This window comes from Rhinolophus hipposideros, assembly GCF_964194185.1.
Source record: "Rhinolophus hipposideros genome assembly, chromosome: 23".
Lineage (NCBI taxonomy): Eukaryota > Metazoa > Chordata > Mammalia > Chiroptera > Rhinolophidae > Rhinolophus > Rhinolophus hipposideros.
This window is the reverse complement of record NC_138069.1, coordinates 37297676-37315455: the sequence shown is the minus strand read 5'-3', so window position 1 is coordinate 37315455 and position 17780 is coordinate 37297676. Positions and strand designations below refer to the sequence as shown.

The window sequence follows — 17780 nt, the reverse complement described above, 5'->3', positions numbered from 1 at the left end:
GCAATTTTAATTTCCCAAGAGTATACTTTTTGCAGCAAATTAAAAATAAAAGTTTATTATTTGATTTATTTAGGAAAGGCAATTTCCTTTAACCTAATATTTTTCAACAGACTTACCTAATTAACCCACTGGGATAGTTAATTGTATGTGTCAACTTGGCTGGGCCACAGAGCCTAGATGGGTGATCAAACATTGTGGATATTTATGTGAGTGTTTTTGAATGAGATTAACATTTAAATCAGTGGACTTTGAGTAAGGCAGATTTCCCTCCAGAAAGGTGGGTGAGCCAATGCATGCAATTAGTTGAAGTCCCAAATAGAACAAAATACTGACCTTCTCCAAGCAAGGGTGAATTCTGTAGCAGATGGACTTGAAACTTAAAATGCGACACTGGCTCTTCCTTGATCTCCAGACTGACAGCTTCTGGAATGCAGATTTTGGACTTGCCAGCCTCCATATGCACATAAGCCAAATCCTTAAAATAAATCTGTGTGTGTGTGTGCGTGTACACACACGCACACACACATCCATACAATCTGTATATATGTATACTATATATAGTATAGACTAACACACCCACCTATAGTATATATGAAATTAAGTTATAAACAAGTCTATAGTCATTTAAAGGAAAAAAAATCTTTATTTGTAAAGTTTAGAATTAAAAATACAAAGATGAGCATAGGTGCTTTAAACACTGACAAAATCTAATTACAATATAACATATGGCTCTAACGGTATGTTCAACCATTTTAAAAATCCATATAAAATACAACAAATATATTTATAATAACACTTTCCTTCATTAATATTCTATTCACTGTGATTCATAGAAGCTCCATGAAGTGTCATCACTTAAGGAAATCTCCTCGTTCAACCAAATTAAAACATTTGGTCAAAAGACCATGGACATTGCATGTCTTGGCACAATGAACAGAAAGAAATAACCTGCCTGGTGGTATACTTCAGATAAAGACAACCTTTACTAAGCTCCAAAGCAACCTTTCGGGCAAGTGGTACCTTACTCTTATTAAAGGAAAGTCTTTACTGCTGAGGGCACTGGGCCTCTGGAGTTGATTTAGAGGACACGTACAGAATAGGGTGTGATTTCTTACAAGTTTTCTTTTCCGATTTGCTTGCAGTTTCTTTCCCTTCTTTAACTTCTGTTTGAAGCTTTGATTCAGCAGCTAACCTACAGGCATTAAAGCATCCACTCTGAATTCAAGCGTTGTTAAGAAGAATTAAAGAGAGACAATCCTCTAGTACAATGGGCTTCTAATTAGACAGTGATTTTTTATGTATATAAGGAAAAAAATATATAGTTGGCTCCAATACCATTAGGAAAACTAAGTCACTGCCTTTCCAAAAGAACCTTTAATGTCAATAGAGTTAATGTTTTAAATGTCTAAAGAACTGTCTTTAAGGTTGATAATAAGTCACAGCAAAGCCTAAATTAAAGAATTAAAACATAATGAGGGTGCCCATCATAAGCACACCTAACAAAATAAATAAATAAATAAATAAATAAATAAAACAAAAACTAGAGGACTATTTTAATGTTAACGTGATATACAAAAGGCAAAATGCAACATAAAAATAACATGGAATTCTGGGCTGTATGATCAGATGTGTTTTATCTCATAAAAACACTCAAATTGATTCTCAACTAGCAGAATAATTTAAGAAAAAATACAGAGTGAAGAGAGATTTCTCTTCCATTTACTTTCTCTTCCTTTTGACCTGTATTATTTTAATTTTTTAAATGATAAGATCCTTACAATGTGACTTCCTATAGACATACATGTCCTACACCTTCTGTTTTAGTCACAAACTCAAAATATCCAGAAACTAGAAGCTTTGAAGTTTTGATGTAAAACGAAAATAAATTTACCTTTGATATTTTGAAATGTCAAAATAGGTAGGTATCAAGGCCCATTTTTGAAAGCTTAGGATAAACAATTTCAAAAGTCATAAAAAATTTTACCTAACAGTTTTCTAGAAGGCTAACATTTCTTAGACTACTGGAAAGCTCTTTAAGGCTTTAAGGTGTAAGTTAATTTTTCTTTCATGGCCACACTTGAATCAGGAAAACAATAACAATACACTTATTTAAACCAACAAAAAAATTCAGAGAGGTATTAGGCTGTGACACTTCTGTTTCATGAAAGCGAAAAGTGTAACATTTAAAAATAATTCCCTAATTAGGGAGTTCTTTATCCTTGCAATCATTTCAGTCTTTCTTACAGTTTTAAAAAAGTTGAAGGTAAACGGATAAAACTGGGGAATTATAATGCATGTAATACTAAGAAAACAGGTAAAGAAACAGCACACTTCTGGCAGCGACAGAGGAGAGACGGAGAGGTGTGCTCGTTGCCTTGAATAAAAGAGGGCACTGACCTGGGCGAGTTAGGAGTGTTTCCACATCTTTCACTTATGGCTGGAACGTCTATAAGTTTCACACATTTCTTTTCCTTTGTTGGTTGATTACTCATAGGCAGACTTTTGTGCGGAGAGAGAATGACTTCTGGTGTGCTTCCAGAAACTGTCTTTTCGAACTGCAAGTTATCATCTTGTAACTTGCTAGTGCAGGACTGTGCCTCCTCTTTCTGAGGTGGTAATCTACACACTTCTTCCCTAACAGCACTGTCGGCACACACATTGTTCGGGGTGGTTATATCCACAGGCAGCACCTCACGCCTCTTTTTGAGCACAGGCACTTCAATTTTCTCTGAGAATAAAAATCATTCAAAATATATTAATAAATCAGAGACAATCAACATAAAAAGGCAGAACTAGTTATAGATATTATTTTTTCTTTCCTTTTTCCCATTCTTCTAAAACCCACTCATCTCCTTATTGATACACACTGTTTCTGTCTTTTATCTTTCTTTTTCTTGGACTCCATTAACTTTATCTTTTAAAGGTTATCTGGCTATACATTTTCCCTTGGGAGCCCAATAGATTTGGCTTAGGAATGACGACTTAAATGTGCTTTACTGGTTTTGTGATACAAGTAGCACGGGGCTTCATAAGGTGGCAGCGAGGAGATGAGGAAGAATACAGTGGTTAAGAGTCAAGGAATCCAGGAACAAATCCTAGTACAAGCAATTTGCAGCTCCTTGATCTTGGGGGAAGTACTTAACTTCTCTGAGCTTTATTTTCTTTATCTTTAAAATGGGGATTCAAAGTACCCACTTCTCTCAGTACTGTGTTGTAAAGATAAATGTAAAGAACAGGTCAAATTCTCTGAATATGCCTGTTAGCCCCACCTACAAAATATATTCAAAACCTGAGTACTTCTCCTATGATACCTCCCCAGTTCCAACCACATTATTATGTCTCAGGAAGACTACTACAATAGCCTTCTACCTCACTGCCTAACATAACGTCATTCCAACCCCTATGCAGTCACTGAATTAATCACTCTAATATGTCTTCCCTATTTCTGTACCAATGAATCTTTCATTTTCAGAATCAAAATTTTAGTGAGGTTGGAGAAATCATGGTCGAACATGGGGTAGTGTTCCTGCTCTACAGTGATGTTTTAAATTCATTATTTTCCCTTTCTCTTGCACTGCTCCTTTGCAACCTGTATCACCCAGATTCACTGTTCTTCCTCAAGTCTCTTTGCTATGTTTAGTTCAGCAAACCTTTGAAATTCAAAATGGATTAATTCTTAATTAAGAGAGCCTATTAGAATTAAGGAAGAGAAAAAAGATGAGAGAAAAAGAAGCCTTTTTAAACTCTAAGAAGGCTTACCATTGCACACAACCTCCCCACTATTGTTGAGAATAACTCCAGACATTGAGGCGATAATGAAGAGAGAGAGTGAGGATAGGGGCAAAAACTATAACCTAAAACTTGTAATAACACTTTTTTTTTGGTCCAAGAACCACCACATTCTTAGACTTTGGCCTTTCATTTTTTTAAATTTATATACAGTAACATCTCTCTTTTTAGTGTGTGAGATGCACAGCCTGTATGGTTAGGCTATTTCCTATCTCAGTGATTCTACTTGCTAATTGTCCTCTAATATCTGTCCTACTATTCTTCCTTAACGACAGAATCCCCAAGACGTAGTTGGGAACCTGAACCCTGAGAATCAAGACTGCATTTCTCAACTTTTCTCGTAGGCAGGAGGGGTCATGACTACATTCCGCTCAAGATGGATAATGACCAACAACGGGAATGAAGCCTACATCCTGACATTCTGACCAGTCTCGGAATGGTGAATGCCTCGGAATGTGAATGCCTCCTCCAGACGCTTATCAGGGGGAGGAATAACTACCTATCTTGTTTAAGTTTCCATAATTTTAGGTTTTTTATAAACAGTATTAACTAATAGAATTTCCAAACATCACTGCCTCAACAAAATTGACTCTTTGGTATTACGTACAACGCTTCAATCTTAAACGGCAAAGTCTCAAATGTCAAGTTCTACTAGATACCCCCAAAAAATACCTGTTATATTCATACACACCTAGTACCCAGTTCTCTTAATTTTTCTACCCATTTTGAAGCAATATTTTTTTTAGTAAATAGAGATTACATAGCTACAAATTAGTTTGCAATGGGATTTGCATATAAAGCTGAAGTAAAAAAATAATTGGTATGAACTCTCAGAGCTTCTCATGATTTAAAAGACAAAATATATGAGACATACATACCTTCAGGTTCATACTTCAGTTTTAACTCATCTATTTTAGCTCTCAGTTTCATATTTTCACTCTGGAAAAGCTGGAGGCATCGTTCATTGGCAAAAAGTTTTCGCTCAATATCTAGAGCCCGTTGGCTCTCAAACAATGCTTTCATTCTCTGTATGGACAATTCACCTTTATTGCTTTCATTTTCTTTGCTATATTAATTTAAAAAGGGGGGGAGGACAAAAGGTATTAAAATAACATAAATATGTTTAGTTGTTAGCGAATATCTTTTATTCTACATTTGAACTCTTGGTCAAAAAATACATTTCCATGGGGTTTTTAGTAACAAAGTAACAATAAACAAAATAAGCTTTAACAATGGCACTTTTAAATAAAACACTAAAAAATCTCAAGTATGCCTTAAAGGAAATGGACAAAAGGGGGGAAACTATTCTTTCCACGTTTATGCATGTGTAACTAAATTCTTTTAAGTTTAAAATTACGTGCTATTTATTATTGAAAATTTAGATTATAAGAACATTTTCTACGTTAAACTTCTTTTCATATAGTTCTTACCAAACTAAAAAGCTAAACACAAAGAAATAAAAATATTTAATTACTCATTAAAAGTATTTTTTCTTCAATAATCAGCATTAACTATATCTTAAATAAAACACATTAACTGCCCAAAGATATTTTGTTGCCTTTCTTTTACGGAATTTTCTTTTGGCAATATTAAAACTAAAATCTGTAGTCTCTAATCCTACTTATTATAAACAAGTCAAAAGATTCCCCATCTTTGCACCCAACCAACACTCACCTTAAGTTGTGAAGCTTTATCTGAAGTAAATCTGTGTAATAGGTATTATCTTTCAGAGCATCAGTGCTGTCTGAAGGCTTCGATTCCACACTTTCATATAAACTCTAGAGAAACCAATATTTATTACTTAAATAACAAATTAGGTTAGTATATGTTTATTAATAGTATCAGCTACCACTTATTAGATACTTATCACAAGCAGCTACTTTGCTAAGCAAGAGCCATGTAACTTTATCTTCTGAACTAGGTACAAGAATGAGCAGTCTTTTCAGGCCCATAAGGGCACAGGTTTAAGATGCCACAGGCAAGTAAACTGAGAAGAGAGACTCTGAACCCAGGTCTATCTCCAAAGCACATGCTCCTAACCACACCTGTATCCTCTGGTTTCCCGCTCCTTTTAAAATGGAAGAAATACATACTCGATGGGTTTACTTAAGGCTTTTATGAGAAAGCCTAAAATTAGGAAAATATGAAAAAGAGTAGAGATACTTTTTGGTGCCCACTCTTCTGAGATTCTGATGGAATCTCTACATAATTTCCCCAGGATGAAAAAAAGTATAAATCTACTTAAAAACTTGTGAACAATTTAAAAGATTGCAGGTCAAAACCTCCTAAAACCATAATTTTCAAAGTATAGTGCTGAGCCCACGGGTGAGCCACATGAACCGGAAATTTAACCAAAATGGTAGTCCTTTCAGCAGTTCTTATAAAAGAAAGAAATAAAGTCACATAAACTTAAATTTTTATAACACACTAATAGCTACAATTTAGATTGCCTAAGAGGTTAACATTTAAAAAATGTCATTTATAAACTTTAGCTTTCATTAGTGAAAAGGTAGCTGTGCTCCCTGAGATAATTTATAAATGTAATGTAATTCTAATTAAAAATATCAACAAGCTTTTTTTTGGAGCTTATTCACAGAGAAAAACAAACATGCAAGAATAGCCAAGAAAACACATAGAAAAAAAAGCTACTCCTATAGTATTCTGTTAAAAATGCATACCATGTTTCCCCGAAAATAAGACCTAGACAGATCATCAGCTCTAATGTGTCTTTTGGAGCAAAAATTAAGACCTGGTCTTATTTTAATATGATATGACATGAGGTGATATGATACGGGTCTTATATTAATTTTTGACTCTAAACACATATTAGAGCTGATGATCTGGCTAGGTTTTATTTTCGGGGAAACACAGTAGCCTGATTCTAGTCACTTCACACAAACCCAAAATAAAGGACAATATACAGAGTATCTGGCTACTCTTCAAGAATGTCAAAGTCATGACAGACATAAAAAGACAGAATAATTGTTCCAGGTTAAGGGAGACTATAGAAACTTGACAATTAAATACGTGTGATCATGGACTGGACCCTAGTAAGGAAAGCATTTGGGGTATTTTTGTTTTGCTATAAAGGACATTAACAGTAATTGGTAAAATGTAAAAGGCAGCTGAGCTCGTACTATGTATCAATGTTAATTTCCAGATTTTGATCATTGTACTGTGGTTATGTAAGAGGATGAACTTCAGTAACACTGAGGTGCAACTTACAGGGAAAAAGAATATCTGGTTTGCAATTTACTCTCAAATGTTTAAGATAAAAATATACCCACATGAAGAGAGACAGAAATATAAAAGCAAATATGGTAAAATTGACCATTGGGGAATGTAGGTGAAGAGTGTAGAGGAAGGAATTACAACTTTTCTGGGAATCTGAATTTATTTCAAAATAAGTTTTATAAATAGTTTATTAAAGACTTCTATAAATTCCAATTGCCACATAATGTTGGATGTGACCAAAGCTCCTACTGTGCTTTCATTAGAAAACGGAGGTGGACAGCACTGAAAATTAATCAATTACTGATAACAATCAACATGAGGAACAAGTCTCACTGACATAATGTTGAGTTGAAGACAGAAACAAAAGAGTATATAATGAATGATTCCCTTTGCATTAAGCTCAGGAGTATTTGTACATGTAATGCTGATAAAAAAGAGACACATTAAAACTCATTGAGTCAAACTCTAAAGATACAGGCACTTTGAGTTATAACTTACACACAATAATAAGTATGAGGGAGGTTTGTTTACGCTGGCTCTACTAAAAGAAGTAACAGTCAAAATCAGTAAAAAGAAAAAATAAACTAGGAGAAAAAATTAATTTAAATATTGGTCAACCTCAACTGAAACTATAAGTTAATTATATAATAAAGAAACCTATTGAAGTTAAAAGTATTAGATAGTCAAACCAAAATTTAGTTGTGTTTTTAAAAGATGTTACACATACCTTAAATTTCTCCAGTTTTCTAATTTCACCTGAGAGATGTTTAATTTCACCATTCTTCTGCTCCAACATGGCAAACAACCGTTCCTGCTGCTCAAATTCAGTTTGAGACCCTTTCATTTGTAGCAATGTGGCGATTTGTAACTGGAAGAAGAAAAATTACCCACCCCCATAAAAGTAAGTGGGGAAGAGGAAGATTCTGATAACCATATTTTTGGTATAATTCATATTTTGTACTATATTACTCTGAACTCATTTTGGAAATTAAACTAATTAGCTATTTCTAGTCTAATAATCCAATAATTTGAAAACACTTATATCAATAAATTTAGTTACTTGTTTTGACTACTTATGAGTGATATCTGAAGTCCATAACAAACCTTTGTACTTCGGTGAAACATAACTGAACTGCATGGCAGTGGTCTGCAAGGATGTCACTTAACTCATAATCTGGCCAACCGCTGTACTCTACTCGTCATAGGCATTGTCATTGAGGGTCTGATGGGGTTCCTCAAAAATTTTAATTAACTTCAATAGTATTAAGTGGGGGAAATTATTAAGCTACTCATATTCACAAATGTGAGATTCACAAAGCACAAGGATAGAAAGCAAAGGGTAAAAAGCAGTCTAAGGATATTCAGAAAATATTCAATATACATATACATTTAAGAGCAGCAATCAACTTACCTAATTATGTGTGACTCCATTTAAACCTAGAATTTCATAGCAATTGAAAGGAAATTAACTAAAATCTAAACCTAGAATTTCTTTCTGCCTTCAAAAATTTCTAGAGTTCTAAAAAAGTGTTAGTTTAAATATTATTTTAAGTAAAGCAAGCAATGACATGTGGGTGCAGGTATGGCTACAAGAAAGAGTAATTCGACTTTTAACATTCTTAAGATCTATCTTTTGTTCCTTCTTCAGAATGGAGGCTAGACACATTTAGCCTAAGAAGATACAGTATGCTACTTTTGTCTAAAGACAGTTTCGGACATGATGGGAACGTTAGGAGATTAACAGCAGTAGTAGCCCAACAAATAGTGAAAGGAAACAAAGAGCAAATGTAAGAATCATTTACGAAGAAATTATTCCCAGATAGTGGAGAGACTCAGTAAACCAGGCAGCATGGTCAAACTCCTAAGAAATAAAAGCCACAGCTATTGTATATTAAGTCAGCACTTCCTTACTTGCCAAGCACCATGCAAGCATCTTTCTATGTTTATTTAACTCCAGGACAATTCTAAAAGGCAGCTTCTATCATCTCCACTTTACAGATGAGGTGACCAATGCTGTGAAAAGTAAAACTACTTGTCCAAGTTCACACAGCTACCAAGTGACAGAATGAGGATTCAATCCCAAATTCATCTAACACCAAGGTTTAATCACTCACTTTTCCTATTTCTTTGCTAAATCTCTTAAATAAAAGGCAAGAAGCCTTCCAGACTTTAAGTTACCAGGTTAGGAGAGATTAGGTATAACAGATCAGGAATCAGGATTCTAAGGGCTGACATAATTCTGCAATCTTTCCAACTTCCACATGTTTTTCTCTTACCTCCTGTTTGACTAAAAGGATGGCCAACAAACCCTTACAATTAAAAGGGCCTATATGCTTGACTTGGGGAACTGCAAGGAAAGGAAATTCAAATTTCACCCTATAAATAAGCCTTAGAGGAAGAACTGAAGAGTGTCAGAATTAGTTTTAGTTGAAGCAGAAACCTTAGGGCTATGCTCAAAAGACACCAAGTCAACAGCAGGAAATAAAAACATTTAATTCTTTTCGTCCCCCACTCCACAGAAGATTTATACCTCTCTGGCAAGATCAGTAACTATTAAAAAACAAAAAAATCAATCAATCAATCAATGGATACTAAATATACTATTACTAAATCTTCACTAACAAGACTTAAAAAAATAAAATACATATGAATCTTTCGCTCAATTTAAAAATACTCATTTTCTAAAATCATGCCGTTCTAGAAATAACTTTATAAGAAGACTCCTTGAAAAGATGCTTTCTTTAATACACTTGTATATGCTCATACGGAATAGGTTTATTAAACCTTTGATGGTGATAATTCCATACCTTCATTCTTTGCATTTGTTCTCTATTAAATGCATTTTGCTTCTTTAGTGACTGATACTTGACTTTCATACTGATAAATTGACGTTCCATTGCTGCCCTTCGATCCTCCACCTAAAAAATATTAACATGCTTAATTACGCTTGTATTAAGTGAAATGCCAATTGAATCAATGGACGGTTTCTAAGTACCTCTGCAAACAAAGAGTTGCCTTTACTATTTGGATCCAAGGCTTGCTGGAGTGCCTGGTCTAATTGCACTTGAAGGTCTTGATTTGTTACACGAGCTTTCTAAATTCAAAACAAAACAATTTAGCTAATAGAAATTAGATTAGCAAGAAAATAACTTATTATAAATTGGAAAAGAAGATGGTACTGCAATCATAATACCTCTAAGGCATTGTAGTAAGAAACTGCTTCTTTCTCTCGTTCCTCTTTTTCTTCTTTAAGCCGGTCTACCTGGCGCAATAAATTAGAATTAAGAAGTTCTAGTTGTTCTTGTCTGTATTGTAGTTCATTCACTTCTTCGTTGAGGGTGGTCTATTTAATAGGAATTGAAAAAGAGGAAAATCTCTTGAATAATCATTTAGCAGCTGCTCAGTTTACCTATAAGCAGTAATTCACACCTAAAACTAGAAAAACCAGTTAAAGGTTGTAAGGTGCGTAATAAAATAATAAAAATCATTACATTTTTCAGCAGGGAACCAAATAAAAGGCTCTAGAGACTTTCTTTCCTATGAATTTAAGGCTTTAATTTTTAATTAACTTCAGCCTGCAATGAAAACAACTACGTTCATACGCATATCAACTTCCAAGGGACCAATGTTTTACATCAGGCTTTTATGACACAAACTAGGATCAGAGCAAATGTCTCTAAATTCTTCCAGAGGTTTTATTAATCTAAAGGTAAATTTTACCTTATATAATTATGTGCTCTAAAGCTTTATTATGCATGAAGTAATTCACTTAAAAACTCTGTAAAACATTTTTTAATTAGTTAGATCAAAGTTAGGCCAAAAAAAAATTTCGGCCTTAAAAGAAGCTCATAAGGATTATTACAAAAACATGTAAAAAATAGGCAAGGTAAAAAAAACAAAACCTGAGAACGCATATGCCATAAAAATTACCTTTATACTTTCCATGTCAGTTAACTCAATTTGAAGAGCCAGCATCTCTGAAGACATGCTTTCATGTACACGTTCAGACATTATCTGCATTTCCTTTGATTTACAAGAGAGGAGTTCCTTCTGATGATCTACTTTGTGCTTCAGCTGTTTTTCACTAAGCCTAGCTTCATCTAATTCCGCTTTCAGTTTTTCTAACTAAAGTAAAAAAAAAATCACAATCTTATAAATCAGGTTACAAAGGGTATCAGAACATAAGCTGCAGTACAAACTTCTCTGCAGGATAATTATTTTGAAGATAGTCAAACTGAACAAAACTATTTAATAACTCTTTCTAAAATGCCACATAGTTCCAAATCTTGGCAAAATGAGTATAGCTTCAAAGGGAACAAACTTATAGCAGAAAGGTGAAGCTTCAGAGTCAGGCCTAGGTTTAACCTGTCTCAGTTTCATTCTTCATGTGTAAAACTAGTAAATGACTGTACCACCATCACAATTGAGACTGGGTGGGTAAAACATTCAGCACCATGCCCAGTATTCACTAAATGGCTTCTGTTATTAATGAAAAGCTATTGCTTGATGTCCAGGGTCATAATTATCATCTATACTAAATTATCTTCAACAGGGTTTTAACATTCTTAGAATATATCCTGATATTTATTTTCTATTTAAAAAATAAGAGCCTCTTACCTTGTTTTCCCACTTCTAGTTTCATGATGAAATAAAAATTTCAGCGGAATGTCTATGTGGATCTTTCTAAAAAACATCACTGATTGACTCAAACTTACTGCATGATGAGATTATTGGTGTTTCCTGTTTGGCCAAAGCTAGCTATCTTTTAATAGACATTAACATGCCTTGAGTTTTAAACATTCAAATAATCCATATAAGTAACCAGAGTAGGTCTGGACTCCTGACCACTTTGGCTGCTGTGTGAAGAATAAATGGTATAAACAGCAATGATAGAAACAGGCTACCTGGACAGAGGACCACAGTAGCAATCTAGGAGAAAGCTGATGGCGATCTGGACATTTCTTCTACTAGTGGTAGTCGTGCAGATACAGGTTTTACAGGCCAAGTTTTAGAACTTGTTGATGGATTAAATGTGAGAAGTGAAAGAAAGATAGCATAAAAGCTCCAAATTTGGGGCACAAGTGATCTGAGAACATCAGTAAGACTGAAAATATTTTTTGACTGATTTAGTATTTGCTCCATCCAAAAACCATTTCTGTAATTGGCTTTGCCTCAGTACCTAAATATTTCCTACATTACTCTATTTCTTTGAAAGCTACTGATAAAATGAACATAACACCCAGGGGTAAAACGAATGCATCATTACCAGTCACTGACGTCTCAACTAAGGTTAGTTTCAGATAAGCTGGATTATTATTTACCAGAGTGGTATGCAAGATGATTCTAAGCATTACACAACATTTATTTTGACAGTAACATTTGTACTGCATATTAAGAAAAAATATAACCAGCTCAAATATGCAATTTCATTGATAACATTACTTAAAATGAGAAAAGACTTGAAAAGTCCACTTAATGAGAAATTAAGTAATAGTATAGATGAGACACAGATATGGAAAAATCTTAAAAGATTCTACATCAACACTGAAAATTAGAAAACAGGCTTCTAAGAAATCAGGACAAAAGTCAGGCACATTTTGAGTGCAAGTTCTGAAAAGTATGGACTCTATACAAAGAGGAGCTATGATTAAAGTTCTGGATTCCTTAGAGGTAACCTCAGGGCACTATGCAGATAAGGATGTCAAAAACAAACGGACAATCACTGAACAACCTTTTATTTTGTATGCATGCTTGTAATGGAACCAGTATAATGCATTGTTGGATTAAGTGTAGCGATACAGGCTTGTGAATCGGAGAGGCTCAGTTCAAACTTTGACAGATAATTTCTGGCTCTATAACTTAATTTGATTAAATATTGGTTTTTCTCGTCTATTGTATGGAGATAATAATGGAACCTCCCTTATGGAGACGTCATAAGAATTGCATAATATGTACTATTTTCAATAAACTATAAAGTATCAATTCTAATGTACATTAACTTACAAGAAGCTACTGGTTTCTTTTGTGAAATTACAGAGTGTACTACTAATTGTAGAGAAAGCTAGGGGACTAGTCTATGTGAAAAAGGGCTGCCATACTATGCACCATAAGCAAGGAGGTCATGCTGGTCACTAAACTAAAACTTGGTAACAAATATCCGGTTACCAAAGTGAAATAATCGTATTTAATTAGTAGAGTGTTACAGTGTTCCAACTCCTAACATTAGGACAATAAGCTCATGATCCTAACGTCAGCTAGTTTGCATAGATGGTACTAAGAAAAGCTTCATCAACTAAAGTTTACACATTGCTGCATAAACATGGACCATTTTTGTTCTGAAATGCATAGATATCCAAACCTTATTTTTCAGTTCATTCACTTCCTGTCCATGACTTCTGCTCAATTGTTCTTCTAATTTCTCCAGGTGCATTTTTTGATCTTGTTTAAGAGCTTCACATTCAGAGCTCAAACTTTCTAGCATTCGACTCTTGAGCTCAACTTCTCTCTGAAGAGTATATTTTTCTTGTTCATAATTCTGAAAGGAAACAATTATAATTCAGTTGCATAAAAATATAATAACTTAAAGCCACGTATAAGCAGTTCTCACCTTTAACTGTCTCATTCCTGTTTTACACATTTGCTGCTTTCTATGTAACAATTACATGTTAAATCTGGAATAACTTTGTAGCTAATCAGTGTTAAAAAACTCCAAGGTGTATTTTGAGACTACATTCAAATCCATGCTAGGGATATGAAAATTGCTTCTATGCCCTGTCAACGAAGCAAAGTGTTCCATGGCAAGTCAATGTGTCAAGTAATCTCTGCCAGGAAAAAAAAAAAAAAATTTAATAGCACTGATGTTTTCCTAGTGAGAACGACTTGGTTTGTCCTACCTGTAGCTCTCAATAAAATGAACAAACAGTGGACTATGTGGAAAGTGAAATACTAACTCAGTCCTTACTTTTAGAATGTAGTCATCTGAGAATGTTCACAAATGACCATTTGAATGAATACAGTGTTAAGACAAAAGGAGTATTAACAGAACTTTCGCTTATTGACAAAGTTTAAAGACAAAAGGGGCATCAGTTCAAACTCCTTCAACAAGTCTTAAGAAAATAAAATAAAACTAGATTAAATGAAGAAAAATTAAGAGTTACCTCTAGTTATTTTTACCTGCTATATTTAAATTTTGATATGAAAATTTACATACACGTATGTTACTGAGCATTTACTAAATAAAACTGATTTATTCATTCTTTCAATAAATGTGTGCCAGACATTAGGGACATTAGGGATACAGCAGTGAACAAAACAAAATTCCCTGTCTCATGGTGCTTATAATCTGGAGATAATTAATACTGCAGAGAATTAAGAGAGTAAATGATGGCAACTTTACAACACATAGTCAGGGAAGGCCTCTCTGCTGAGGTGACATCCAAAAGAAACCTGAAGGTTGTGAGTTCAATCCATGCAAGTGGGGTATGAACAACTCAGATGGAGGCAAGAGCTCATGTGAAGCCCATAAGGTTAAGACACATATAGCTAAGAACAAGGGAAAGTAGTTTGAGATGAGGTCAAAGGTTGGCATGGGTGAGATCACATAGGGACCTTCACAACGATGTAAGGAGCTCAGATTCTGTTGTAAATATAATCAAGAAGCCATTGTACATTTTTAGCAAGGCTGTGACATGACCTTTTGTATATTCTTCAATGACCACTTGGCTGCTGTGTAAGAATGAATGGTAAGAATGGCAGTAAGGGAAGCAGGCAACCTGGCTCAAAGGTACATGAGCAGTCTAGGGGAGAGATGACAGTGGTCTGGAGTACAGTGGCAGTAGTATAAATGAATGTAGGTCAAGTTCTTAGAGCTTATTAGTGGATTAAATGAGAACTAAAGGACAGAAAGATATTGAGTAAAACTACTGGTTCACACAACTGGATGGATGTTAGTACATTTACTAAGTAAGCTAAAGAAAACTGCAAGAGAATGTTTGGTTAGTGGGCAGGGAATCAACTCTTCTGTCTGCTTATATTGAGATGTCTATTAGCGGGCAATTGAATACATAAGTCTAGACATTAGGGGAGAACTAAGGAAATGGTGTAGTGTCATGGGGCACCCAAATGTTATCTAAAGCTACAAAACAAGTGAGGTCACCTAGGAAGAGAGCAGACAATCCAAAATCCAAAATCCAATATGTGGTGAAGAAAGCGATTATAACTTGATTTTTTCAAACTCAGAACACACTGGGTCAGAAAGAGCATTAGGAATTCATTTAGTTCATTCCCCTTTATTGGGGATCAGGGTGGGTGGAAACCAGATCTAAACTCTTTGGAAAAGAATAAAAATAATATTAATAATAATTGCTAGATAACACAAATCTTCAATAGCTAAGCACATCCTTGTAAACAGGAGTCTAGAGTCCTACCTCAGTTATGGTCATCATTTCATTACGACATTTATCTAATTGCGTCTGCAATTCATTTTGACTCTCCACTAGTTGTAAACCATACTGCGCAGCTTTTAGTCGCTCTTCTTCAACCTCTTTGAGCTTACAACGAAGACCTGAGATTATATCTGCCTCCATAACTTTTTCCTATTTCCCGTCTACTGTAAATAGAGAAAATAAAAATATTTAAGCTGAAACAAAAAACTCCATACGATGACATCAATGAAAGCATACATATAGTTTCCAATACTACTGCCATGTAAAAACATAGTATGAAAGATTTTCTTCCTGAGTTTTTAAGCCGTCAATTTACGTTCTTGTTCTAAGAATGTCTGACAATTTTATTACCTGATGTGAGACAAAAATCAAACAAAGCAAAAAAACAAACAAAAACCCAAAACAAGTGTTATAAGTGCAAGAGGGATGCCTGGTGCTATCGGAGCCAATAACAGAGGAGCTGTCTTAATCTGGGTAGTGGGTGGGGGTGAGGAAGGGGGGATATGGACAAGAGTTCCCTGAGGAAACGACTTTTCAGCAGAGGTCTAGTGGGTAAGAGTTAATCAATCTGCAAAGAAAGGTAGAGGGGTGGAATGACAAGTACAGCTAATATGCGTCAGACATTGTGCTCGGTGCGCTGCATACTTTCTTATTTAACCCTCTCAACAACCCCATGAAATAGAAGGCATGCGCCCATTTTACACATGTGCAAACTGAGGCACAGAAAGGTTAAGTAACTTGCCCAAGGGTTGTCAGCTAATAAGCGGCGAAGTGAAACGGGAACCGGGGTCTCGCTGCAAAGCCTGGTTGGTGCCCCTAACTTCCCGGGAACAGCGAGCACCAGGCACCGAGGAGACGGGAAGTTCTGGGAATGAAGCTGCCCGTGTTCCTGGCCCCCATCCATGACTCACTGGCGACCTGAACTCGGACAAGTTATTTAATGTCTCGTGTTGTCATCAATCCAATACGGGCACTCAGAGGATTCTTGAGACGATTAACCCTCCCGAAGGGTGACGAGCACTTAGGGGTGACCGCGAGGTGAGCAGGTGCCTGGGAAAGCGCGGTCCGCAGAAACAGAACGTAGGGAGCTGCCTGCGTGACGTTTCGTTTTCAAGGAATCACACGCGCACAGATACAGGTGGACGTCCCCGGAATAATATTTGACTTCCTCCAACACACCCAACACGTTACCGTTTCCACATATCATATTTATAAAAATTACTGACGGGATGTTACTTTTTATGGCGTCTTCGCGACCCGGCGTGTATTTTATCTGCAGAGCGTTTCTCCTTCCAACCGCCCCACGGGGCGAGTGGCTACCGCACCGCACGGCGCGGGCCTCGTGTCCGTCATCTTGGGAAGGCCCCCCACCCACATTTAGGCAGGAGCCCGGGGGCCGCCAGGCGGCCCGACGGAAAGCTGAGAGCCGCTCGACTCCTTTACAAGAACCCAGGGCTCCGCGGAGGGAGCTGCCCCGGCTCCGGGCGTCGGCGGAGCCCCGGCCCCAGTTTCCCCTAGGCCCCGCTCGCGTCTCCCGAGCCCTGCCCACGCTGCTCCCCGCCATTCCTCTGCACACGCACTTCCCGTCTCTCCTTGGCCTCTACCTCTCTCTCACTCCTTTCCCCTGGTGCAGGAGGCGGGAGTGCCCCGCGCCCAGGTCCGTGAGGACGACCAACCACCTCCGCCAGAGACGTCCGCCGGCTCCCTCAGCCGGCTCCCGGGGAAGCGCCGCCGCGTTTTGAATGCAGTTCCCGCGAGAACGTGCACTTCTCACGAGATGTTCCGCCCCAGCCGCCCGGGAAGGAAACAGCGAGAACCTACACCCGTGCCCCGCCCACCTCGTGCGACTGCGCAGGTGCCAGCGCAGCGCTGTGGGCGTGGCGGAGCCCGGCTTGTCATTCGTTGTCTCGTCAGCTTTAGTCAGAGTTGGTTTCCTGGGTGTCTTCCAGGTGTCTGCTTCGAGTTGCCTGGTTTTGTTTGGTGTTTTTTTTTTTTGGTTTGTTTGGTTTCGGTTTTGAGGGTTTTTGTAGTTGTTCTTTTGTTTTTAAACGACAGTCCCTTCTGGAGAGATGGTGTCCCTAGAAGGTGAGGCACTAGGGAGTGCCGAGTGGGAGTGGTGCGGGGCTCGCACGGCCTTCCCGGGGGCTGGCCAGGGTGTGCGCCGAGGGCTCGTTGCTCCCGGAATCTGAGTCATGGGGCAGGGCCTACAAGCATCCCGAGTCACGCTCTCAGGTGCCTGTACGGGACACTGACCGTTAAAGTGGCCTTAACGCCCCGGAGCCCTGGCTGTGGGCCGGGGCGGAGCTCAGCCTG

The 17780-nt window shown here is 36.9% G+C and overlaps 1 protein-coding gene across 2 annotated transcripts; it reads right to left on the bottom strand.

Moving 5' to 3' along the window:
* Positions 1-619: 619 nt before the first annotated feature.
* SPDL1 (spindle apparatus coiled-coil protein 1) lies at positions 620-17230 on the bottom strand. 2 transcript variants are annotated; one of them, XM_081035264.1, is made up of 12 exons: positions 17072-17230; positions 15450-15631; positions 13382-13558; positions 10954-11148; positions 10217-10366; positions 10019-10117; positions 9831-9941; positions 7751-7891; positions 5464-5567; positions 4668-4855; positions 2398-2728; positions 620-1192 (listed from the first exon to the last, which is right to left on the bottom strand). In XM_081035264.1, the coding sequence occupies exons 2-12, from the start codon at positions 15606-15608 to the stop codon at positions 1045-1047; spliced, it is 1803 nt and encodes a 600-aa protein (XP_080891390.1). In that variant the 5' UTR covers positions 15609-15631; positions 17072-17230; the 3' UTR covers positions 620-1044. The 2 variants fall into 2 exon arrangements, with proteins under 2 accessions (XP_080891390.1, XP_080891391.1); XM_081035265.1 differs by having other exon boundaries at positions 17083-17207.
* Between the last annotated feature and the right edge of the window lie 550 nt (positions 17231-17780).

Excerpts from the sequence above, each read along its gene's own strand:
- SPDL1 (XM_081035264.1), bottom strand. The coding sequence starts at position 15,608 with ATGGAGGCAGATATAATCTCAGGTCTTCGTTGTAAGCTCAAAGAGGTT. Across the intron at positions 9,942-10,018 it reads GCAACTCTTTGTTTGCAGAG|GTGGAGGATCGAAGGGCAGC; the intron begins GTACTTAGAAAC and ends AATATTTTTTAG. Across the intron at positions 5,568-7,750 it reads GAAAACTGGAGAAATTTAAG|AGTTTATATGAAAGTGTGGA; the intron begins GTATGTGTAACA and ends TGGTTTCTCTAG.